General features: G+C 46.1%; 2 protein-coding genes across 3 annotated transcripts in view; one reads left to right on the top strand and one right to left on the bottom strand.

Moving 5' to 3' along the window:
* Positions 1–25,661, top strand: part of ALS2 (alsin Rho guanine nucleotide exchange factor ALS2) — a 221,407-nt gene that overhangs the window by 69,874 nt on the left and 125,872 nt on the right. The gene's annotated exons all lie outside the window — the stretch shown is intronic.
* FZD7 (frizzled class receptor 7) lies at positions 2,246–6,552 on the bottom strand. Its single transcript, XM_064434039.1, has one exon. It carries the CDS (start codon positions 5,901–5,903, stop codon positions 4,188–4,190), a length of 1,716 nt encoding a protein of 571 aa, XP_064290109.1. The 5' UTR covers positions 5,904–6,552; the 3' UTR covers positions 2,246–4,187.

Here is a 25,661-nt window from a genome sequence, read left to right as displayed (position 1 = left end):
GAATTGTTTCCACTGTGAGCAAATTCAGGCTTGATGTGAGTCACATCTGCTTAAAAGTAAATACTATTTGCTTCTACTTTACATCACCATCAAATTTCACCTACAATTTCAAATTTTAAAAATTATCTTAACTCCCAGGATCTGGATAGTTTTTCATAGGAAATACTGAAATAAAAACATTCACCTTTAGTGGTTTCTGGTGGAAATAGAGACTTTTTTTTTCCCTCAGAGGTAGATGTCTTGTGAACTTAAAAAAAAAAGCCTGTATAGAGAGTTTTTCCACGTATGGAGAAAAAAAGTAGCGAGCACATGTGAATGGTTTCTCATGCAGCGAGCGGGGCTGGGTGGCGAGTGGAGCCGGGGCCGGGCGCCCTGCACGGAGGGCAGGCGAAGCTGTCCGTGATGCAGCCAGCACTGACTGCATGTTCAGCAGTGCAGCTGTGCCGCCCTGCACGGAGGGCAGGCGTAGCTGTCCGTGATGCAGCCAGCACTGACTGCATGTTCAGCAGTGCAGCTGTGCCGCCCTGCACGGGGGGCAGGCGAAGCTGTCCGTGATGCAGCCAGCCCTGCACGGAGGGCAGGCGTAGCTGTCCGTGATGCAGCCAGCACTGCACGGAGGGCAGGCGTAGCTGTCCGTGATGCAGCCAGCACTGACTGCATGTTCAGCAGCGTGGCTGTGCCGCCCTGCACGGGGGGCAGGCGAAGCTGTCCGTGATGCAGCCAGCACTGACTGCATGTTCAGCAGCGCAGCTGTGCCGCCCTGCACGGAGGGCAGGCGAAGCTGTCCGTGATGCAGCCAGCACTGACTGCATGTTCAGCAGCGCAGCTGTGCCGCCCTGCACGGAGGGCAGGCGAAGCTGTCCGTGATGCAGCCAGCACTGACTGCATGTTCAGCAGCGCAGCTGTGCCGCACAGCACTGGGGTGTCAGTCAGTCACACCACTGCTCCCAGCGGCTGCCAGTCCTTCACAGCACAGGCTGTTCCAGCCCTTCCATCGCTCTGGATTAATGGGAGGAAATGTTTATAGAAAGGTTCAGGTTTCCTGAATGAGTGGAATGAAACCCCCCTCAGAAATGATCAGCAAGCTCATGTCAGGGAGCAGCCTGACTGGCAGGAACGCAAAGGTCTTTTCAAAAAGGAAACTTGACAAGTGAGCAGTTCTGGGGAGCAGCAAGAGGTGTTTTCAAATAAAAGATGTGGGTCTTCCATAGAGACAGTATGAATGGGGCTAGCTCTTAAAAGAACTTTTAAATCAGTAGTTCATACACTGTAAAAGGTTACGTTTGAGAGCACAGTGTCCTAATAAAATACTGCCCTCAAAGCAGACCTATTACACACTATGCTTAGTAAATGAAACAATGTTGCAGTGCAACCACAGCTACTATGATGGCATCTAGCTAAGGCATTTTAGATCTCTCTGTTCTGTAACTTAAATTTTAGTATTGGCATAACTGAAGGTACAGGAAGTGTGATGAATGCAGGCAGTAGGCTGAAATTTCTTTCCTTGTGAAAGAAATGCTATAAAATATAATTTCACAGGTATACAATTCTGTATGTTGGGGCACTTTCCATTACTGTAGCAATACAGCTTGAGATCTAAACATTCATTTCAGTCTAAAACATTAAATAAAATAGACCATTCCACTGAAATTTTCAGATGACTGTGATAAGAAACAATATAGGCTTCAGGCTAACAATTAAAATTAAAGTAAAATTCACTTGAACAATACAGCAGAGAGCAAACCTGCTATGGGGAAAAAAGCACTAGTTCATGATACTGCCCCTTGAAAGCCATTAAAAAGGACCTAGTCCTTAGTGTTTCCCTATTACACTCCACTGTCAAAGTGAGGGCCTCATTTACAGCACTCGTAGCACCCTCCAGTTCTCAATCTTAAAGTCTCTTTGGAAAGGGAAGAGAGCATTATACTTATTTTCTAGATAAAGGAACTGGTTTATCAGCTTGCCCTCAGCAAGAAGCAGAGACTGGAAGAAAACTTGGCTGGGATGCAAGTACCTCAAGTGAGGGCAGACATTTGAAACCGGCTGTCTCAAAATGTGCTCTCCTGTTGTGAGGGGCTGGTAATCAGAAGGAACAGTTTCAAGCCACAGTTTCCAGCCTGCATTCACCCAAAAGTCTCTTGCACTATCCATAATGAAGTGGGGGAGAAGACACCACTTTTCAGAGCTTCCCCCCATTCTAAAACCTGCCAAGTATTCAAAGATAGAAAGAACGTCATTAGAGCCCTTGTATTAAAAATTATTTATTTAGTGATCTGTACATGGGGTGAAGCAGGGCCTCATACAGACCTTCAAAAAAATCAAGTAAAAACATAAATACATATTTTCTTACAAAAATGGGATTTACAAAATATACATACTGCACTTGTCTGACACGCTTGTTTTGTTTGTTTTTTTTTTTCCACCTGCACATTGTAAAAGACAAACCAAGCCCTGCAAGTCTGACATCAGAGCCACTGAAGGATTTGGCTGATGGGCCCATTCCTCACGCTCAGACTACTGGTATACCCTCAGACAGCAGCAGTCTGCCCCCTCACCCTGGACAGGTTTTCTTCTTTTAAAAGTTTCATTCTAGACACTTCCCCCCCAAAAACATGAAGAGCAGCTATAGGGTGGAGACTTGCCAAAGATCCAGAATGTCCTATTTTGTCCTTAGGCAAGAATACACACACACACACACACACACACATATACTTATAAAAACAACCCTTCAGTGAATATAAAGGTAAAGTAGTATGCAAAAAATAAAATCTTAACAAGTCAACATAAAAATTTTCAGAATAGAAAAATCTGTCACATTTCAAAAAGAAAATGATGCATTTGATGATAAATTTTTGAATGCTTTTCCTTCAAAGACTGATCACTGGAAACTCAAACAGCTGTGTTTTAGCCGAAATGAGAAGGCTCCTCACTTGCAGTAACTACTTGATTTTAACCCCAAACACCAGCCCCCCCACCTGCACCAAGAATCATTGCCATGCAGCTCAGGGAACCTGAGGAGCAGGCAAAGGGTCCATCGTGAGCCAAAATGATTCCTCCTGTCCCCAGAATCCGGCTGTGTATTGATTTTTTTTTTTCTGCAGTGAGCTCACCGCAAAGCAGGAGAGAAAGCAGGTTTATGGGAAGGAAAGAAAAAAATCCTATCTTTACGTTACATATTTTAGTGGCTCTTGTTTTGGCAGGTGTTCTCAGGTAAGGTCTTCTTGCCCTCTAAATCTTGCATTTCCTTCAGCTTAGAAAAGTGATCCATATTGAATGGTAGGAAAACATCCTGCCTCCTCCTTTTTCATAAAAGGAATGTTTATTTCTGTGAGCTCCTCACATCCAAGGGTGAACCTCAACGACTTCTTTTTGTTAGTTTGCCCATAAAAACCGATCCCATGCTTATGCCTTTCTACATAGAAAACACTTTTGTTTCCCCTTTTGTCTCCTAGAACAAAGGCAAGGGGGAAAAGCCTTCTGCTGAAAAGCAACAAGTCATTTCTTTTCAGGGTGTGGAATAGCAACCCCCTTCTACCCCACAGCAGCAAGAACAACAGATTGAGGGCCAAATTTTTAACTTTAAAACAATTACAACAGGTGTCGCTGAGGTAAAAAGGAACTTGTGAGCTGATAGAACGGAGGCATCTCCCCAGCACACGATCGGGCTGTAGCCGGCTGTGCAGTACTCACGTGATGGCTCTGCCGAGCTGGAAGGAGCAGGCAGCGAGCTCAGGCTCGGCAGTTACCCTGCCCATGCTGCAGTTTGGCCCCGGCAATTCAGAGAGCATTTGGCTACTTCTTAGCAGGGTGGCTCAACAGATCTGCCTTCCCCTCCCTCTTGTCCAAAGCAAGGCAGGATGATTCTAGTTGGGTTGGAATTTCTCTTCCTCGACAGGAGTAGCAGGAGAGAAGTTAGGGGACTTCTGGGTGAAGGACTCTCCTGTCCCAGCAGTGGCCTCTTTTTCTGTCCTCTCCCACTTAGCTGTTCATAAGCACCACTGGATATAGTTTGACTGATCCTTTATGCAATGATTTTTTTTTTTCAAACTTTCTGTGAGGAAGAAAAAGTTTGAAAAAGCCTCCCTTCCTCCCTCTTCAGGCAACCATTGCCCGACCCCTATGCTGAGTATCCATCTCCTCTGCGTGTATGCGTGTGAGAGTGTGTGTGCCAGAAGGGACAGGGGGTCTCATACTGCCGTCTCGCCTTTGCTGCCGGTACTGAGTCTGTGGTAGAAGCGTCGCCAGGACTGCAGGGTTTTGCCAGACCAAATCCAGAAGCCGGTCGTGATCCCAACAATCATGGTCATGAGGTACTTGATCATGAAGACAGTGAAGTCTGGGCTCATAGGGGCAAAGTGGCTGGGACAGGGCACAGCATAGGTTTTGCAGGTCTGGAGGAGCCACGTCTTCTCCCAGGTGCCACGGAAGGCCTGCTCGTAGAAGTAACACGCCAGGACAATGGTGGCAGGCACCGTGTAGAGGACACTGAAGACACCAATGCGCACCATCAGCTTTTCCAGTTTCTCCGTCTTGGTGCCATCATGCTTCATGATGGTGCGGATGCGAAACAAGGACACAAAGCCAGCCAGCAAGAAGGAAGTGCCAATGAAGAGATACACAAACAAGGGTGCCAGCACAAAGCCCCTCAGTGAGTCCACACTGTAGATACCTACATAACACACCCCACTGAGTACATCCCCATCCACCTGCCCCATGGCCAAGATGGTGATGGTTTTGACAGCGGGCACAGCCCAGGCAGCCAGATGAAAATACTGGGAATTGGCCTCAATGGCCTCATGGCCCCACTTCATGCCGGCAGCCAGGAACCAGGTGAGGGACAGGATGACCCACCAGATGGAGCTGGCCATGCCGAAGAAGTAAAGGATCATGAAGAGGATGGTGCAGCCTTCTTTCTTGGTGCCTTGGGCCACAGTGCGGTAGCCATCCTCAGAGAAGCGCTCCAGACACACCACCCGCTCCTCCAGCAAAAAGCCTGCTGCGTAGGCCACGGCTACCATGAAGTAGCAGCCCGAGAGGAAGATGATGGGCCTCTCCGGGTAGCTGAATCGACGCATGTCGACCAGATAGGTGAGCACGGTGAAGAGGGTGGAGGCACAGCAAAGCACAGACCACACGCCCACCCACAGCCGGGCAAATCGCACCTCTGCCTCCTTGAAGTACATGAGCCCATTGGGCCGGGCTGGCTCACAGGGGGCTCCGCAGTCCCGCTCCCCCAGGAAGCGGTAGCCCAAGTAAGAGGGCACTTTGAGCTGCCGCGGGCAAGAGAAGGAGAAGCCAGAGGGTGACTGCGGTGGGGTAAGAAAGTCAGGGAGGTAGCCAGCCGTGGGGTGGGCAGTGACCCCCCGGCCCGCCGCACCACCAGGTCCTGGTGGGGCATCCGACGTGTTCTGCCCCACGCAGATCTCACCCGCACCGTGAACAGGGAAGTTCTCGCAGCGGAGCCGCTCTGGCCACTGGAAGCCGAACTTGTTCATGAGGGCCTCGCAGCCCTGACGGGCCCGCTCGCAGAGGGAGCGGCAGGGTGGGATGGCCTGCTCCAGCACGGTGCACACCGGCGCGTACATGGAACAGAGGAAGAACTTCAGCTCGGGCGAGCACTGCACCTTGACCAGCGGGTAGAACTGGTGCACTTCCAGCCCTGCGTCCTCCTGGTTGGTGTGGCCCAGCAGGTTGGGCAGGATGGTCTGGTTGTAGGCGATATCCGTGCAGAGCGGGATGGAGATGGGTTGGCAGAAACCGTGGTCCGGCACGGAGATGCCCTTCTCGCCGTGGTACTGCTGTGCCGTGGCACCCGCGGGGGTCCCCAGCAGGGCGGCCAGCAGCGCGGCCAGCCCCAGCAAGGGGCAGCCGGCGGCTCCACCGCATTCTCGTCCAGCCTGCATCGCCGGGGCGGCCGGGGGCCGGAGAAGCCTCGGGGAGTCTTTCAGAGCCGGCCGGCGCGACGCCCCAGGGGCATCAGCGACCAGAGGGCGGAGGCGGGGCCCCTTCGGCAGGGCAGGAGCGCGGCGACGGGAGGAACGCGGCTCCGCGCCGGACCTCCACGACTTTTCTTCTTTCCTCGGCTCCGACGCGGCGGCGCTCACGGAGCGGTGGCGGCGCTACTCGAGGCGAAAGTTTCCGGAGCTGCTCTCCCCGGAGAAGGCGGCGGCGGCGGCAGCGAAGCGGGAGGCGCGCGTAGCCCGGCGATGGCTCCGGCCAGCTCCGCGCAGGGTCCCGCGGCGGCGGCGAGGCGGAGGCGCTGCTCCCTGCACGGCCCCGGGGATTTAGGTTACGGCTAAACGGATTATTACCGCGCCCGGCTGAGCCGTGTATTTTACTTCGGGGCTTAAATAACTTTCAAAATCCAATTACTGCGCGATCCTCCCCGCGGCTTGGCTGGGCTCCGCTCCCGACGGACACTGCTGCGAGCTGCGCGTTCGGGGCAGCCGTGCGCCTCTCGGTTCGGCTCGTTTCGCTCCGCTCCGCCCGCGGCCCCGCCGACACCGCCCGCTCCGCGGCTCCCGGCCCGCGGCCGCGCCGGCACACAAAAAAGGCGCAGCTCCGCGCGGGCCCCGCCCCCGCCGCCGGCCCCATTCACAAACCGCGCCGGGGGCGGGGCCCCGCGCCGCCCGCCCGCCAATCCACGCGGGGGGCGGGGCCGCGCTGGGGGAGGGGAGGGGGAGGAGCTCGCGCCAGGGGGAAAAAAAGTTGGGAAGAACTTTTTCCCATCCCCGCCGGGCCGGGCCGGGAGGAGCCGCCCGCGGCCCCCACCCCCCGCGCTGCCCCGCACAGCCGGGAAGGCGGGGGGTGGGGGGGGGCAGCTCGCTCAGGGTGGCCCGAGCAAACTAAAATTAACTGGCTGCTTTCTGAGCAGGCTTTGAAAATGCGAACAGCTGCCTGTGCCCGGAGTTATTAAAAAGGAAGGAAAAAAAAATAGAGTAAGGAAAAAACCTCCAAAGGCAGCGCCCGCCCGGGTACATTTGCAGAATGATCCTATTGCGTAGTTGGGATGTTCGTGTCTGTGCGCCATCGCCTCCCCAGCGTGGGGGGTTTGATTTGTTATCGCAGCATGACCGTTGCTTTTTGCTGGCAGAATAAACGCTTTATTCATGCAGATCTAAGCCATGGCTGGGGGAAGGCAGCTTTTTTTGAAACGTCTAGTGTTACCTAAGCAAAGAGGAGAAATTTTAAATCCCCATTTGCACTGCTGCCATTCCTTAAGAGACTCAATCAAACAGTGAAAAATCAGGAGTTCCTCTGTGAAAGAACCCTGCCTGCAGGAGAGAAAATGGCATAGGTGGGGAGACCCCTGTTACTGGCCTGTTAGGCCAAGCAGATCTAGAACTAGACACCAGAATGCATTTACTAAGGACAGGAATGTGGGGTTTGCAGCACAGCTGTGTGTTTTGGGGTGCACTGCCAAAGCACAGGGAGCGGGGACCATGCAGCCTCTGTGCAGGCAGAGCAGGTCTTTGGTAGCACAGAAGGGGTGTGCTTGACAAAAGCTCTGCAACAAGGCCTGCTTCTGCTTCACTGACCCATGAGGGCTTGTGCTCACAGACAGGCTCGAGCCACGTACTATTCAACTTACCCCATCCTTCCCTTTGAGGACAGAGGTCCCCCTGGACTGCAGTACTCAAATTCTTTCTTCTACTCCTTTGCTCAGGGTTGTGCTTCTGTTAGCAGCTAAGCAAAGACCCCGATCCGTACCATCCTCCAGGGCAGTTAAAGAGAGCAGGGTTTGGCTCAGGGAGCTCCAACAGCAATTGTTGGACAAATGTTTTCCATACTTTTACTGCTCATGAACAATGTGTCCTCATGCCAGTAAGACCATGGTGCTGCAGCTTTTGTTACATTTCTTAAGAGAAGTTGACAGTTATAAACAGGCTTGCTAGAATACTCCTCTTAATGGAAATGTTTTTAAAAATAATACTGTGCATATAAAAAAATACATATGGGAAGGACTCGCTAGTCATGGCTGCAACAGTTCCTTCTGGAAAAGAAATGGCTTCTCTACTTTCCCAGTTATAGCTGTTTAAGACTGCCTTAGAGGAACTTCACTTTTTCAAATTTTTAAGGCTTTTTATCAAAATTCCTTGCTTTTCTACACCCATTGACTGAGAATATTTTTGTCATACTCTTCACCTAAATAATCACGCATGGGATATATTTACATGAATTTGTCTACTCTGTTGTTTGGTTTTTGGCCACTAGCCAAATGAAATTTCTCTTTGTAGCTTTCAATGTAGCTTTCAATGAAATTATTCTTTCCACAGTTTTGTTTGGGATTTTTTTTTTTGGTTGGTTGGGGTTTTTTTGTTTTGCTTTATTTTTGGTGTTTGGTTTTGGTTTTTGTTTTGTTTTATTTTTTGGTTTTGTGGTTTTTAGTTGGGGGGGTTTGTGTGTTTGTTTGGGGTTTTTTTGTTTGGTTTGATTTCATTTGTTTTGGGGGAGTGGGGGGTTGGTTTCCTCCTTCTCCCTTCTACCCCCCAATCTGTAATAATCACCTTAATGCCTCTCTTTTTCGCTTTGGCTTATATGACTGTCTCCATCTGCAAAGCACTTTGTGATATTCACTAGGAACAACACTGGATGATATAAGATGTTTCGCTGGCAGGCAATGACAGTGCAGGGAAAGGTAAAGCAACCTCAAACTTTCTGCCCATGGATTCCTCATTCTGATTTCTGTATGTAAAGAAACAAGTTCAGAGCTAGTAAAATTCTATTGCAAGTAACTCCCTCTCAGCAATGGGGAGACAGTGACATGAACTATCCAGAGTAAGGTCAGTCAAATCAAGTGGCAAGGCTTTAACTGGACGTTTATTTACAAGACAGGGCAAACAGCATCAGTGGCTCTCCCAGTTTTCTACTGGTCCCATTTGTTACAGTCATTCATCCAAACCATGGAATGAAAAAAAGATAACTGGGATCTCTGATACATGCTATAAAAACATTCTTTACACTTATGAATATAATGTAGAATCAAAGTGAAGAAAAAGGGGGGAAAAAAAAGTGAAAAGACAGGCAGAAAGGAAGAAGGATTATGTCCTAGATTATTTCTTGGGGAGAGAAGAGGGTAAACTTATCACATGGAATGATGCTGCCAGGTCACCCCATATGGCAGGAATGTGCAACAGGATTTACTAAGATGGGTGAAGAAAGTCTCTTGGGTATGTTACCAAATTCCAAGATCTTTTTTCTGTTTAGACCCATGGGGAGATGGAAAACACTCCCAGAGAGAGGAAATGGCAGTTGCCTCAAAATGGCATACTGTGGTATAAGAAAAACCCAGACTCCTATATTGGTCTAAGACATCTTGACAGTTTTCAGGGGACAATAAAGAGAAGGGAAAGAACAGAGGGAAAGGAAAGGAAAGGAAAGGAAAGGAAAGGAAAGGAAAGGAAAGGAAAGGAAAGGAAAGGAAAGGAAAGGAAAGGAAAGGAAAGGAAAGGAAAGGAAAGGAAAGGAAAGGAAAGGAAAGGAAAGGAAAGGAAAGGAAAGGAAAGGAAAGGAAAGGAAAGGAAAGGAAAGGAAAGGAAAGGAAAGGAAAGGAAAGGAAAGGAAAGGAAAGGAAAGGAAAGGAAAGGAAAGGAAAGGAAAGGAAAGGAAAGGAAAGGAAAGGAAAGGGAAAGTTCATTATTGTGGAACACAGGTTAGTCCAAAGAATCCAGAACCTCTCTAAGTACCATCAGCTACAGTTCAAACGGCAGCCTGCAAAATTACTTAAATTTCCTCACAACAGGAGGGATCCTCATCAGCACAGTAAGCACAGCAGCCAGGTTATCAGTCACCCAGAACAAACACACTGCACAAGACTTTGCAGCATCTGACAAGTTGTCTATTGCAACAACAGAGCAGCTCAAAAAGTTTCCTCTAAAAAAACCTAACTTCTAATGGTCTAAGTACACTGCATGGTCTGCCAGCAGTAAACCTTCACAAGCAAAATCCTGGCACATCCTAGATTCCAGAATAAATTTACAGTCTCTGGAGTTAATACCAGCTCTGGAGCTCTCTGACTAGACTACTGTGTATGGGGAGGAATTGTTAGGAACAAACAATTATCTGTCTTTTTACTCATTTGAAAATAAATCCAGTTCAACTTCCAAACTAAGTCAAAGTGAGGAGTGGCATCCCTACATGATGTCTTTTCCTGCTCTTTTAAAGCCTCCTTAGATGGTGCCAATATAATTTTCCTTGTTTCCTATCCCATCTGATAGAAAACTCTTCCCATAGGGGGAGGGAAATCAAAACAAAACACCCCCTCCCTGCCCCACCACTTATTTTGTGTGCCTGAGGGAGAACATTTTCAGACTACCTGTTGCAAGGCTTTCAGTCCTCCTTGCCCTCAGAAGAACAAAGGCCATTGCTTCCCCCTTGTCCTTTCCACCCACAGAACTCGCTGGACCGCACCTCCCCTGACCTCCTGCTAACCAACACTGCCAAAGTCCCGGTGCCACCGCCTGAGCTGTGAGATTTGTCCACTTACTTTTAGTAAATAACTTCTATGACACTTTGAACCTCGACATTTCGAAGCATGCTTACATACAGTCTTACATGATCAGACAGGCTATTGAGCTAAGAACATCAAAATTTGCACTCCCTAAAGCTTAGTGGGGAAATGCCTGGAGCCTGGGGGGAAATTATGCATTTGCCTATTTTACATAATTATTTGCATAATTAGAAATAAAATAAGTTTGCAGTATTATATCTGCTTGCATTTCTATCAGTCTGATAGATTAGTCTAAATTACATCTTGTCGGAGCTCATCAAAGAATTTCAGTCTTTCTGTGGTGAAACAGGAGAGCCTCGTATTTCATGGGCAGGGAGTGGGAAAAGCAAAACCCTGCCCCCACCACGGAACACTTAATTTGAAATTAGATTGAAGACATAAGAAACTGATTGAAAAGAGCATATGGGGAGGGCACAGGTGACAAAAGGAAGGGGATGCTGCTGGAGGGGATGTGGCTTCCCACAGTGAGAAAGGTAAAAGCCCTTTGCATCACGGATTTATAAAATAATTATTAGTTTTGGAGTAGTATCCCACAGAATACAGGGAGGTAGCACCATCTTCCACATTTATGGTCACACGGGGTGAAACTTTAGAAAGCATTCACAAGGATGAGCTATCAGGCTGATGATTGCCTTTATCTCTAAGATGCCTGAATAAGAAAACAAAACCTGATCTGCTCATCCCCCACTCAGCAGTTCATTGAGGACATCAGTTACATTTTAACCCTTTCATGATACTTTGAAATCCCTAGTTTCTTTAAACTGAATTTAATCTGCTCTGTCAGAGTTTTAGGGCTGCAGAAGGCCTTTGGCATAGAACCCAGGAAATCCCTCCCTATGTCGGTTTCTTAGGCTAGGTGCCTTTTTAACAAGACAAATTCTCTGCTGGCAGCAGTGTTACCAGCCAGGCCCTGTCACCATTATGTCTGGGTGCAGTATACTGCAGTATGAAGAAAGGAAGATTCTAGAAACATTTTTTCCAACTTTTCCAACATTTCCAACTTTTCCATTGGAAAATATGACATTTGTGTCTGTTGTCCTCTTTCCATCAGTGAGGAAGATCCTGCTTTACAAAATCTGTATGTAGCATAGGCACATGCAAATTTACTTGCTGATCCTTTAAATCTTAAAAGGTGTTTCTGACAGTATGGATGTCAGAATGGATGTTGGCTAGACACTTTCTAGACTGCTGTAGCTGATTTTGGCCAGTTCTGTATACACTGGGATATGTGATATATCAGCCTGGCCAGCATCAGGAGAACTGCTTGGGATGGACCTGCCCCAGGCTCCCTGGCCTGGTCACCTTCTCTTGGTTTCTGCAGGAGTCCCAGTCTCATGGATGCTCCAGCTTATCCTGTGCTTCTCCCAGTGTCTGTGAAAATGACTCATAGATATGCAAAGGTCTCTAGCAGAGTCACTCCTTGCTCTATAATTCTAAATGTATTAGAGACCCAAGCAAAAATAAATACAGCCTTACCTACCTGCTCTCATAATCATGCAGTGTGTTTTAGGAAGCTAACTAATATCTTTGTGGTTGAAGCTCCCCTTCCCAGAACTATATTCCCTCAGACCTCTTGTCCATACCATGGATCCTTGACCTAATCCTGACTATCTATCAGACATCAATTTTTCCTCTAAAACCAGTGATTTTGTTCCTTCTGTATGATTCCACTGTCTATAAACCCCCCTTCAGTTTCTGAGGCCAAAGACAAATGCTAACACCTGATCTCTATGTCCTAGGAGCTGCACCATCACAAAACGCGGCAGAAAAGCTAAAACAGACTGGTTCTCCTTCCCTGGGGCAGCCACTTCCATGGAGCTGTCTCATTTGTCAGCTGCCATTAAGGGTGCCACTCTCTTACAGGGAGCATTTCTGCATGCAGCTCTAGCAATGTAAGGCTGTTACAACTGAGGTACGTAAAACTTTAATGAAAAACAGCCAAGTCTCTCAAGTTTGTGCATAAATTTTCCCAGCTCACTGCAGATGGTGCCACAATATTTTTGAACACTGATTTGTGTCTTGCTTCGAGCCCCATGGCTGGTGTGGACATAGTGACTGGTTGCTCTGATCACTGTCCTGTTGATACCCTGTGGTTGTGAGGGCTGCTGCAATGGTCAGATGCATTGTGATATGTCTTTTGTCATTCATGCCCAACCTGGGTTTAATTTTGTCTTTCTATAGATTCATCTATTTGAGGTCATATTTGGAATCTTCTTTAGTGCACAGACTGAAGGTTTGCACGTGTCCTGTTTGAGTTTTCACTCGTTTCAATGGAAACAGCAGGATACTCATCAAAGCCCTAGTCTCTGTTTATGTAGGAAGAAGACCTGGATTTAGCCCAAAATAAGAGATGGGAAAGACCCATTATATCTTTTAGGTCCTGCTATTACATATGATAGTGGTATAATTAGTTTAATTTTAAATGCCTGGAAAAATGGGACTCTTTGTCATCTCTCTTGGGATGTGGTTCAACCATCTAACAATCATACAGGCAGGAAGCCTGATGTTCAAACAAATGGTTTATCTTTGCTTGGTTAAGACTCACTAAAGATGAGTGCAGTCTCCAGAAACATGTTGTTTCCAAAGCTTAGAAAACAAGGGAAGAAGAGCTGTTATTCAATACAGAATCTGCCAGATGTCTAAAGAGGCTAAAGAATTCCTAAGCCTCTGTTTACAAAATCCTGTCTCCTCCCATGAATGCTTAAATTACCAATCACTGCTACCATCCTCTGTTTAGGGTGAAATTTCCTTAACGACTCCACTTTCAAAATTGAATTGGAAAGGGAAACAAATATTTTAATTACTTTTCCCTCTTCTTAATGGGCTTGCACAAATGAACCCCTGTTCTCCACAATTACATTTAAACTGTTATAAAGAATTATTTTTTCCTTTGGTCCCAGTCATACTTATAGACACTCATTGTGGTGGTTCTCTTCCTCCGGGGTACTTGAAGGTTTGCTGTGCAGGGCTACTGCCTGCTGCATCCCTGCACAGCCTGGAGATGGATGATGCTGCCATGTGGAGAATTTCCCTTTCCACAGGGGCCCCCAGGCTGCAGTGACCAAACTGCATTTCAGTGTAGTGGTGCTGTTTAAGGGCAAGGGGCAGAGGGCTAACACCAATGTTTACAGACAGCTCTCCTGAGAAACTGGGATCCTGGGGTTTATGGTCCAGCCTCAAATGCTCTCCTTTACCCTTTTTAAAATCACTTCCTTTCAAACGATGGTTTCTGCTTTGGTATCAGCCTACATTGACTGCACTCTCTTGGAGCTGGGACCACTGGTACTGTGACTGGTGCTGGAGATATTCAGCTGATTTCCTTCCACGGAGGAAGGGGAACCAGAAAGCAGCATTTCAAATAAGTTCCCTCCTCATGGAGTCTCTGCAGGGAATGAGGGCCCATTTTCTTAATTACATGTTCATTAGTATGTTTAGTGCTCTCCTCCCTCTCTTCCCCCAGCCCTGCCACCTGGGAGTTCCTACTATGTTACTGGAAAGCCACAGAGGTTTATTTAAATACCACATAGTCAGATTGGAATGAAAAGCTATGAAGCTTCCCCTCTTTAATACTTTTTGAAATTATTTATGGGCTATGCTTCTTGCCTACGTAGAAGGTGCCTTCTGAGATTCCTGCAAGTCAATGCAGAAATAGCTGTTTGAATTGAGCAATAATTAGAAGCAGATGGAGCAAAGCAAAGCATCACAGAAATCCCATTCTGCTAAAGAAACACTGCTGTCTGAAATAGATTTCCGCTGCATGTAACATTTTCTCATATGGGCTAAAAAGAAATAACATCATATGTCTGGTTTGCACCTACCAAAGCTGGGAAATTCAAAATAACATCTGCAATTCTGCTCTGAATTCAGTCTCAATCTCCATGCCGTTTGCAACCCCTGCATTTACCTGTACCACAGTTACAATTTCTTTTCTTTGCTTGGAACAATGGGCATTCAGTTACTTTTTGTGAACGTGTGTATATTTGTATTAGGTTTTTTTTCCTCAATCTTTGGTGGATTTTGGTGGTTGTTTTGTTGTTTGGGGTTTTTTGTTTTGTTTTGTTTGTTTGTTTTAAAATGATATAAAATTCTAGGAAAATGTTTGTGACTTAAAACACATTACAGTATTTAGTAATCCACAGACTCAGTCTGGGGAAGGTACTCAAAGCTTTCAAATCCTAATTTGCTGCCAAATTCTTATGTGCTTGATGTAGTGAATTGTTTCACTCCTGACTTCTAAAAATAACACATCCTGCTCTCATTGCTCTCACAGATCATGCCCTTAAGTTTAGAGAAAACTGAAAGCTCACAGCATCTCAAAGACAGCTGTACAGCTCTCAAGCTCAATTTTTAACTCTGTTTCTCGTTTGCTTTCCTTACATGAGTGCAGCTGGATGTGGTTTGCTGAGGGGCTTTTGTTGAACCATGTTGTTGGGGTGAGCTGATTTTCTTTCAATGATTATAGCTTTTTGACCTGATAGAAAGTCATAAAGCCATATTATGTCCAGTAAAGCTGTGATTTTAATGGTGGACTTGTTCATAATTATGTTGAAATTTTCAATAGGCAGGGATCCATGCGACAAGGTAAGGGACTCTTCATGAGCCATTGTAGATAGCAACAGTTTTAAAATTACAAAGATATGCACTCACTATCTCTGAAAACATTCATATTGTAGCACTCCAAAGCGTTCTAAGTTTGTGCTACTTGAGAGTGTTTACAAACAGTCTTGAGGGTTTCACCTGGAGCAGAAGTTACTCCTAGAAAAAAATTAAAAAGGATTTTGAAGGAAATTACAAAGGTTGACAGGTTGCTGTTTCCTTTTTGATGTGAGTGAGCAGACTTGTGCTCTCACTGCGAGGCCGGGAGGAGAGCCTGTCCTGCAACGCTGCTCCCAGGAGCCTGTCCTGCAGTGCTGCTGCTGCATTCCTGTCCCACAGTGCTGCTCCCAGGAGCCTGTCCTGCAGTGCTGCTGCTGCATTCCTGTCCCACAGTGCTGCTCCTGCATTCCTGTCTCACAGTGCTGCTCCCAGGAGCCTGTCCTGCAGTGCTGCTCCTGCATTCCTGTCCCGCAGTGCTGCTCCCAGGAGCCTGTCCTGCAGTGCTGCTCCTGCATTCCCGTCCCGCAGTGCTGCTCCTGCATTCCCGTCCCGCAGTGCCTCTCCCAGGACCGCCCTCGGGGTGTTGGGTACGTCGGCATGGGCTGGTCCCAGCCGTGGGAAGAGGAGCGAGCGTCGCGGCCAGAGCAGTGCTGCGGGACGTGGTGCTGGGAACAGCAAGAGGTGGCATCCCTCTGTTTGACCCTGCCTCCCAGCTCCGTGCTGCTGTAGGTGCAGGATTTTGCCTGGGGTATGAAAACTGAAATTCCAGCTGCTGATAGCTATTAAAGTGCAACTGCTGAAGTAGAAATGTCTTTGCCAAACTCCTACTGGTTTATTTTCATAAAGGCTGTTGCTGGGGGCAGGAGGGGAGGAAGGGTTTAATACAGGGAAACGAGGTGTAATATTAAAATAATTGCTTTCTGGGCAGAGCAAACAAGTCCTCCTGTAGCATCCTAGAAGCTCCCCTGACACGGTGTGTTGGGTGATGGTGAAGGAGTGCTAATCCTAGAAAGACTGTATGGACATTGAAAGTATTTTTTTAAGGTTGCTGATCTGTGGGAATTTGTGAGGTGCTATCAACTGTTTTTACCTGAATTTGAATGAGGCAGCATCACACCAGTGGCTCCTGGTTCAGGAGACAGTAGACTTTTAAAATGCACCATTGTTATCATTGTTATTATCCAAGTGCAGTGTAATCCTTGGCACTTTCCTAAGCACAACTGTAAAGGCATTTTCTGCCCAGTGAGATTTATTCATGCAAGTTATAGTAGAGAAGGATGATGACTCATGGAACAGCCTGTGGAAAGATGAAACGGTGACTGTCCCCAGACATCCCCTGCCCTGTGCCAGAGATCCCTTCCTCCAGCGCGAGGACATCTACGCTCAGCTCAGAGCCATTGTAGGACTGTTGTTTTGTGCCTCACTGTATTGGAGCAGTTCAGATTTGGCAGCAGGTTACTCCCTTTCTTTGAGCTGCAAACTGAGGTGATTCCTGGAACAACATTATTTTTGGCCCAAAGATCCCTGCAAGAGGAGCCGCCACTTGCAGAAGGGCAGCAGGGCAGGGCAAGGCAGTGGGAGCTGCAGCAGCCATCTGATTTTCATCTGTTTCTGTGACTCAATACTCTCCCTGACCACAAGGGTCAGCTCTTTGTGAGTAAAGCCTATAGGCGTCGGTCCCAGGTATTACACAGATATGGTGAGTTTGGGCTCTCAAAGCAACCTGAGCAGCTGAATAATAGCTACTCACCAGACCCCAAATTTGCTCAACAGTATTGCAGAGAAGAACTCTGTTTACCAAGAATATTTAAGGTAGTTGTGCTTAAGACAGCAAAGATCTAAAAATTAGATTTGATTCAAAAGCATGTCTTAAAACTGGTCAGTTTTTGGTGTTTGTTTTGTTTTTAGCTAGACCAACTCTCCCTTTAAGATGCTCTCAGAAGATTCTGGGTGCTCACTGCCAGGGCTGTGGGTGGCAAGGAAATCCAGGCCACTTCCAAGGTTTTTCAGAGGTGCTTACCAGCTCCAGGGAAGCTGCAGCTGAAACCAGGCAGCTGAGAGCCAGCACAAATGGTATTTTACTAAATAATTCCCTAGGGTTTGAGGGCTTTTTTTCCTAACAGGGCCAGCTAAAAAAATCCAAGAGCTGCCATGGGGGTTGTATAAAAATTCATTATTGCTTTTGTCCATCTTTACAAGTATTGATTTAAAAAATACATGTTTTTCACTACATTTTTATTAAAATCACTTTTGAAAATAATTGCTTGTTGTTGAAAGCCTTTTCAAGAAAATTCAGTTTACTGATAATATTTGAAGTCATCTGTTTTTCAAACATGATGAAAAAATTACAATTGGGATAGAAGCTCATGTGGACGCATCATGGAAGAAACCCCAAAATGCTTCTGAAAAATAGTTGAAAACAGTCTGTATGTGACAGTCTCTTCCTGCTCACTAGCATACAGCTAAAAGAAAAATCAGGTCCATTTTTAATGTAAAAATGCCCAAGTGTTTGCCTCTATAAACAAACAAAACCAAAAGCTGGGTAAACCCAAATTGTATTGCCAAGGAACTCAAGCAGCCCTTGCCTAGAGGAGGAATTAGTGGCTTGCATAATCAAGCCTGGGGAGCTCATTTTGTCATGCTCAAAGGGCAGCAATGGTGCAACAGTAGGGGTGGAGGGATCAGCAAGCACCAATAATGAATTCCCTTCATTTTTCCATTTTAAGGTCTGAGTAGAGGAAATGCAAAGCTCTTTTTTTTTTTTTTTTTTTTTTCCTTCTCTTTCCCTCCACCTTCTTTTTAAGGGTAGATGAAAAGAATGAAGCAATAAAGAAGCCAGGCTGACACCTGTATCTATGACAGCTCAGGCAAGGAAAATAGTGGGAAAGGATCTGCTGGCAGCAATTTGAAACTGTCCCCTTCCTGCCTGGGAGGCTTTGACTGATGGTGCAGCTTTGTGCAGCCATATGGTCGAACATCTTGAAGGGCTGGCAAAGAGATGCTGGTGCCAGCACTGGGAAGGGGAACCAAGTCATTACTGGAAACCAGATCTCAGACAGAGGAGCCATTAATACAAAATTTTGCTTCGTGCTTTACTATTCTCTCTGTGCATGGGACCCAGGATGGTACTGCAGGAGGGCAAGTTCTTGCCTGGCTGTCAGGCCCAGCTGTGCTGAGCCATGGTTAGAAGGAAAAGCTTCTTGCTCAGTGCTTAATATACAGTGTGGGCTCTTCACACTGCAGCATTTCCTTCTTTGCACACTCGTTCACACCCTCCCTCTTTTTATTTACCCAAATTTGGCTTTGTTATAAGCTGCCACATTGGTTCTCCCGATGTTGCAGTACCAGGAGGATAAGGTTTACTCTTCCCAGGCTGCAACAGAGACCCAAGGAGAGCAGAGCTCCCTGACCAGGGCCCCTGGCAGCACTGGTGCCCTTTAATGTAAAGCAGCACCAGGGCCAGCACGATAAGAGTTGTAATGACCACCGTGGGTTCCTGCTTTCCCTTTTATTACTTGGTACATTACATTTGTTTCCAGCAGAGAAGAGTTTATGTGTGTGTGGCTGCACTGGTTGTGTTGGACTGAGCTCCCTACATGGTTATGTGGATGGACTCCAGGGACGGAGCTGCATTTCCCTTTAATAAGCTTCTCGCACCACATTAAAGATAAAAGGGGAAGGGAAATATTTATATTCTGACAAAGCAGCTCTTCCCTTCAGGCTCTTGTTTTATTTATTAGCTTGCTCTGTCCCTCTCTTGCAGTTTTTTTCTCTCTGTTTCAGTGCCTGTGCTGTCTTTTTCTCCTTTATTCACTAATTTCGTCCCTGGGAGACAGTGACAGTGAAACTTAAGAATCACTGCCCAAGACATCAGAATCAAATTGTGTAATTCCCAGTTGATAACTACAACTCTCCCCCATCTTTGTTTTTTAACACAAAGTAATGATTTATGGTGCTTAAACAATTGAATACATTACATCTAGTTTACTCCAATTGCTTCAGATGAAACTGTAAAAATAGGGTGAGTTGGGTTTCTGATGGTTGTTGTTACTAGTTTGTTTTTTATGTATTGCAACACAGATGCTGAATAGCCTCCCTTGTTTGTGTAGGCAGTGGAAACCACTATCATTCTTGTCTGGAGAAGCCCTTACTGAGGCATGACACAGCTACACGGAGACCTTTTTAACCTCATTCATCAAATGCTTCCTTTCTTCTGAGGCCTTATCCTGGGGGACCATTCATTTCCTTCAACTAATATGCCGTACAAAAGGAATCTTGGGTAGATTCCTGCATCTCAGTCTAGCTCTGAATTTGTGCAAAAGTTCAAGAAGACAAGCAAAATGTGGTATTCTTGTCTTCTTTTGTCCCTTCTCACACATTACAGAAAATCATGATCTAACTTACTATGCCAGGGACACCAAAGTCCATGTTATAATTGTTTTTAGAGCCTTTTTTTTTTTTTTTTTTTTTTTTTTTTTTGTGATACAATCAACCCTCTGCTAAGAGTGAGGCGGCAGAATTGAGACTTGGTGCCCATAAGCTTCATGTCGCTGACATTGTTACTTTCTGCCTCTTGTCATAGAACTGCAAAATATCTGCAAAACATAGCCTTTACACCACCAGATTAAATCGTGTAAACTGCAAAGCGCCGGATGGATCAGCTGTAGCTGATTGGGAGACCGAACTAGTTTTTTACCATTCTCAATGCTGCCCTCCCAAAAAGCACCACAGCTCTGTTTCCAGACTGATCAGGAAGGTAAAAGAATTTGTTAATTGATTTTTCTCTCTCCCGTATCAATTAATGGAGCCAGTCTAGTGAGATGTGTGCTCTTCTTTTTTAGTTAATTAATCCTTTTCCTTTATCTTCACAAATAATGGCAATAAAGCAATTAGCAAAGGATTTACAGGGTGTGGAGTAGTGAGAGATTCCTCTGGCCCCTCTGCAGCTCAAGCTGTTCAGCAGTGCTGCAATTCAGGCTCTCTCTAAAGGGATTTGTGTCCCCCACCCTCTGCCGTGTGGCTGCTGAAAGCCCAGCCTCCTCAAGACGTGAAATCCCCAGCTCGCCATCCCCTCAGGGAGAGTTAACAGCTTCGGTGCCAGTCACTGGGACAATGGCACCAGGCCTCAAAGGCGGCAGGCACTGGCTGCTGGTGGCACTACTGTCTCCATAGCCCCTAAGCCTATGGCTCCCAGGGAGTGCTGAGCAGCTCCCTCCCCTCAATCCTGCTAGAACAGCAGGCCCCACGCTGTCCCCCTGCTGTCCTGGCCTTGTCCCATCACTCCAGGCCATGGCCCTGGCTCCCTGAAAGCCCTCAGTGAGTGGTTCAGTTCTCCCAGCCAGGAGAAGAGGAACATACCAAAGCTGGAAACCCTGCAGGAGAGGAGCGTACAGGAGGAGGGAGCTGCCTCCTCTCTCTGTGACAGGGAGGTGTTTAATGAGATTTGCCATTCTCCCCAGATGTTAGGGCTCACCTGAACGGATGTCTCCAAGCTCCCTGGCACAGCTGCCTGGATGGTGCATGCCTTTTGGGGAAGGACAGCAGCTGCCAGTGGGGTTGCACTGGTGGAGTGAGCAGCATCTCCCTATGGGTTATTCACACCCTGACAAGGCATCTGTCCCTGAGCTCATTTGCTCAAGATAGCCTTTGTCAGCAGCTCTCCTAGGCTGTTTCCTTCCCTTGGAGTGTGCAGCTGAGTTCTGGTCACCTTTGTCCAAGCAGCAACAAAGACCATACAGATTCCAGCCTCAGAGTAGAATAAGGGCATCACTGACAAGCTATATTTTGAAATGTTCATGTATTGGGTGGTTGAGCTAAGGCAAAACTCCAGGATTTCAAGTACTTTTTAGACATGATTGGGAACCTGGTGTTTTGTAATTTCTCTGTGTATTAAGAGTATTGTAACCTGTTTCCACCCACTTACCCTCACACCCCTATGCAGGACGTGGCATGGAGGGTGTGAGAGTTGGCCCCACAGCTGGCAGGACAGCACCCTTTACTGGTTTTGATAATTTAATTTAGTGGTTCTGAATCATCATTTCTTATTATTTGTCTATATATAGAATCATAGAATCCTTTAGGTTGGAAAAGACTTTTAAGATCCTAGAGTTTAACTATTACCCTAACACTACCAAGTCCACTGCTAAACCATGTCTTGAAGTGCTACATCTACATGTCTCCTAAATACCTCCAGGAATAGTGACTCCACCACTTCCCTGGGCAGCCTGTTTCAATGCTTGATAATCCTATCAGCAAAGAAATTTTTGCTGATAACCAACCTAAACCCTCTGGTGCAACTAATGTAATTAGTGAAAGAGTAAGTTTGCTGATAATATCTCTTTTAAGAGAAGCTTTACAGGGTATTATTTTTTCCTGCTGTTTAAGGATATTACCGGCATGTAAGAATAAGCAACAAGTCCTGAAGTGCTGCAGCAAGACCCATCCTCTTGTTCAACCTCCTCCTTTCTGCCTACATTTCCCCCTCTGCCTTCTCATTAGCAGCAGTGGTGTGCTGCTGGAAGGCCCATCTCCACCCTCCTTCTGCAGGCACAAAGTGCTGGAGATGAAAATCTCTCTCTTTTGTGCTCCTAGCTATGGAAAGTGGAAGCCTTTTTGATTCCCCGAAAGACATGGTGGCCTCAGAAAGGCAAGTAGATCCCAGCAGCCCTGTGTAAGGTGGTCAGTGAAGTGGTCCTTCCTGCACCAGAGGCCTGAAGTAACAAGCACTTGGTTCTGAGCACCAGCCCCCCTTGCTGGCCTTCAGGCTTTGGAGAGAAAAAGAGGAAAATGTGTGAATTATCTGCAGCCACACTGTCAGCCGGCGGCCCCTCGTAGGTCTTAGTCTAGATGCTGAAAAATGAAGCAACTGACTGCAAGAACCTAAAGAAATTGTCTGTGGGTGAAGGAATGTGTTCAGACAGGAAAGTGTCCAGCTGTCCTGCAGCCAAGATGTTTTACCTCAGTCAAAGGTGTGCCAAGGGCAGCATGCTTGGTTGCCCCTCAGCCTCCTGTAACCATCCCAGCCAGCCTGGTTCCTCTGTGCTGCTGTTGTGTGTCCTGCAGGTTTTGTGAACTGCCCAAAATCTGTGAAAATGTTGGTGAGCTCTAGAAAATGTATTCTGATTTGGGCTGCTTCATTAGACTAATTTTCTACCTCTCAACTTAGACTCCACAAGAATAATATTTTGGTGTAATATACATGATTTTAACTACAGAACCACTAAATATTTCTGGCTTGGGTCAATCCTTCTGTCATTGTGAAGAAGTGTCTTGTTTTCTTTCCTATTTTCTTGCTTGCTTGCTTGCTCACTGCTGCTGTGCCTATCTCTATTTTCAAATGTAAACTTGCTGTGCCACTATCGAGTGCCAGTGAAGAGATGTGGATGTTCTGTGTGACACTGTGTATATAGCAGATGCATATTTGTCCTTAAGGCGAGATGCAATGTTTCATCCCGAGGGAAAGAAGAATGACCTTTAGTCTGTCTGGATATTTTACAACGTGTCCTTCCTTTTCTGTTTCCTGTGAGGTTAAAGACCTGCTGTGCTGGTGATGATTAAAAGTTCTGCAGTTTCTTCTCTCTCTAAGTAGCTTTTTGTGTTATTTCAGAAGCAAGAAAGAGGCTAGAAAGGTTTAGTTGCATCTTCCTTTTCACCCTGATGTCCACCAAAAATCAGATTCTCTCCCATTTTACTTTCTAACAAAAGTAAAACTTGGTAACCTTTTCTTTCTGCTCGTATCCAGCAGCTGAACAACCCCTACCCCTCCCAAACAGATTCCCAGAAGGATATTTCTTGCAGCCTTCATACCAAGCTAGCTTTCATGGTATCAGCATGGGATCTCTAGCCTGAAGCTTCCAGCACTTCTGGGTCCATATGTATTAGCATTGTAGCTGTTAGGACCCAAACTTAGAAATATATTCTTAATTATAGCAGAAATGGTGACCAGGGTTCCTATCAGATCTTTTTCCTTGGGCTCTTTTTCTAGTCCAGAACTGCTGTATGTCTTTCTGCAGAATGCTGGCAAAGATATTGTCAAGAAAAAACATAACAAGATAGTGGCAGAAGATCATTTGTGCATTGCACAGATGGTTTGCATGTGCACCACAAGCCCACTGGTTTGGGAAACATTGAATTGACTCTGTCCTGGCTTCACAGCTGATTCCAACTTGCACCAGAAGCCCCTCTGACACTTCCAGGAAGTGTTGGACTTACTTGCAGGGTCTCCACAACTGATCTGTGCAGATGCTGTGGAAATGTCTGCGGTTTTTGGACACCGTAACAACCATGTAGCAATTCCAACTGGGTATTGGACCTGCAGAAATCCCACATAAATGTAAAGAAGGTCCTTAGAGTCTCCCTTCCTTCCAGACAAAATCTGTGGGCAGAAGAGAGCATGTCCAATTAAACCCAGACATGTTAGCCTTGCTCTAATCTGTTTGCTGGATGTCTGCAAGATGCAGAGAGATCAGGCAGAAAATGAGTGGTGTGGCAGTCTAAAACCACACTTTGCTGTGAGTAATGTTAGCATATTGATGCAGCCTTTCATTCTCAGTGGTTGTCAAAAGTAATTGGTGTAAAGGTCTTCACAGGATCAACATCTGAAATACTTTTCCCACTCTGTATTCTCTTTTTTCCCAGTTTATAGTCTCCTCCTAAGTCATGGTGTTTGCTTAGTGGCAAATTTGTGTGTAATCGTTTCATTTCTTTGCATTCACAGTGTCTGGGACTCTGAATTCTCTTACTGAATCGGATCAGTTCCATGTAGCCAGGAGATTGGACCAGGCCAACCACCCAGCACATCCTAGCATTGAAATTAAAGTGCTGTCACCTGTCCTGGGCTTCAGGGTAGGTCTTTTGGCTACTCAGTCAGAAGACACTAAAGGAATCTCATTTGGCTATAGTGTGGCTGCTTGCTGGAATTACAAATCAAACAGCAATGACAAAAAAATCACCAAAAATCAACATTTCCTGCCCGTTGTTTTTCTGCAGTCAGCCTGCGACTCTGCACAGGGCATTCCTACAGGACCCCTAAAGTCCTAGCTGCTAACTAGGAGGAGTGAATACCTTCCCAGGGCTGGAATGCCCTCTCTTAGTTCATGTCCTCTCAGATAAGTGGTGACATATCATCCACTCAAATTAAAAAACCTGCCCGGAAATATGTCAAAGAAGAGTTTCCTGGTTTAAATGCCTCTGGAAGTCACTACTCTTCTACATTTTACATTCAGATCACAGTTGGGGTTTTCAAAAAACACAATTTGAATGAACAGCTGTGGGTCATTCAGAAGGGGAGGGACTGGCTTTGTGGCTGCTGCCTGGAGCTGGGGTGGGGAGCTTGTCCTTCTTGCCAGAGTGCTGCCATAGAGATCCCTGACCCAGACCCCTCCAATGGCTCTGAGGAATGTACCACCTTAGTTCTCTCTGAGACAGCGAAAAATCATATTCCAAGTATTATATTAATTAGTGATCAGGCTGGAAAGGGATTCTGCCTTCAGTGTGCTCCTTTCTCTCTCTGTGCAACTCTGTTCAGGTGTAAACATTACTTTCTGGTGGAGTTTTGGCTGGCTTTGTTCTGTATATGATTCATTCACTCAATCTCCCTTTCATCCCTGCAGATGGCTACTCTCAGATCATGAACTTTAAGAACATGTGATTTAAGACAATGGAAATAGGGCCTTTTGTTTCTCAGCTTTTCCTCTTTGTAAGAAGGGCAGAGGTATCTGTGGGCAGGAAAAGATGGAGGACCATCAGTTCACTACAGATCACCTTCCAATCATAAAATCAAAGTGCTTAGCTAAAGCCAGCCTCTTACAGAAGGATGTGGAATTGTAACAAAGCAAAATCTGAGTTCCTCTCTCATCTTTGTGTAAAAGTGGTATCAAGAATTCACCTGCCGTAACAACATTTTGTAGGGACAGCTATGTAAAAATTGCATTATGTTCCCCAGAGTCCATTTTTACGTTTTCACACTGCTGGTCACTGGCTGAGTCTATGACTTGCAAAGCCCTTGTTGTGCATGTTGAAATCATCTGGACATACAGCTTTTCTGCACCAAAGAGAGGGAGGCTCTTGAGTATCAAACATAGTCTCATGTAAATGAAGTAACTGCATGTAGCTTAATAGGATCATGTCCCTAGCTCCCTGGGACTGAAAGAATAAGGAGTATTATTTTTTTATTCTTCAGGTAACATGTTTATAACAGGTCTCTTACCTGGCTGCCATTCTATTGCCTTCTGTTACTGAAATTAAGCTGCTGAAGTCTGTAATATAAACATGTACATACCTTTGCTATGATATGCAATGTCCCAGCCTTCTAAGAGCAATGTACAGTATAATAATGCAGTAAATATAGGTCATCTTCAGCAGATTGTAGCTTTTAGCAACTGGAACAATCCAATATGCAAAAAAGGAAAGAAAATTCCCAGGGTGGGCATCAGATCTGTTCATGTGGTGTGAACACACATGCTTGAACTGTGTTAACACACAAAATAGAGGAGGTATGCTGAAGAGCTACATAAGAGCTGAAGAAATATTTGCAGTATTTTGTATTAAATAATAA

Source organism: Passer domesticus, chromosome 10 (genome assembly GCF_036417665.1).
Source record: "Passer domesticus isolate bPasDom1 chromosome 10, bPasDom1.hap1, whole genome shotgun sequence".
NCBI lineage: Eukaryota > Metazoa > Chordata > Aves > Passeriformes > Passeridae > Passer > Passer domesticus.
This window is presented reverse-complemented; position numbering and strand designations above follow the sequence as displayed.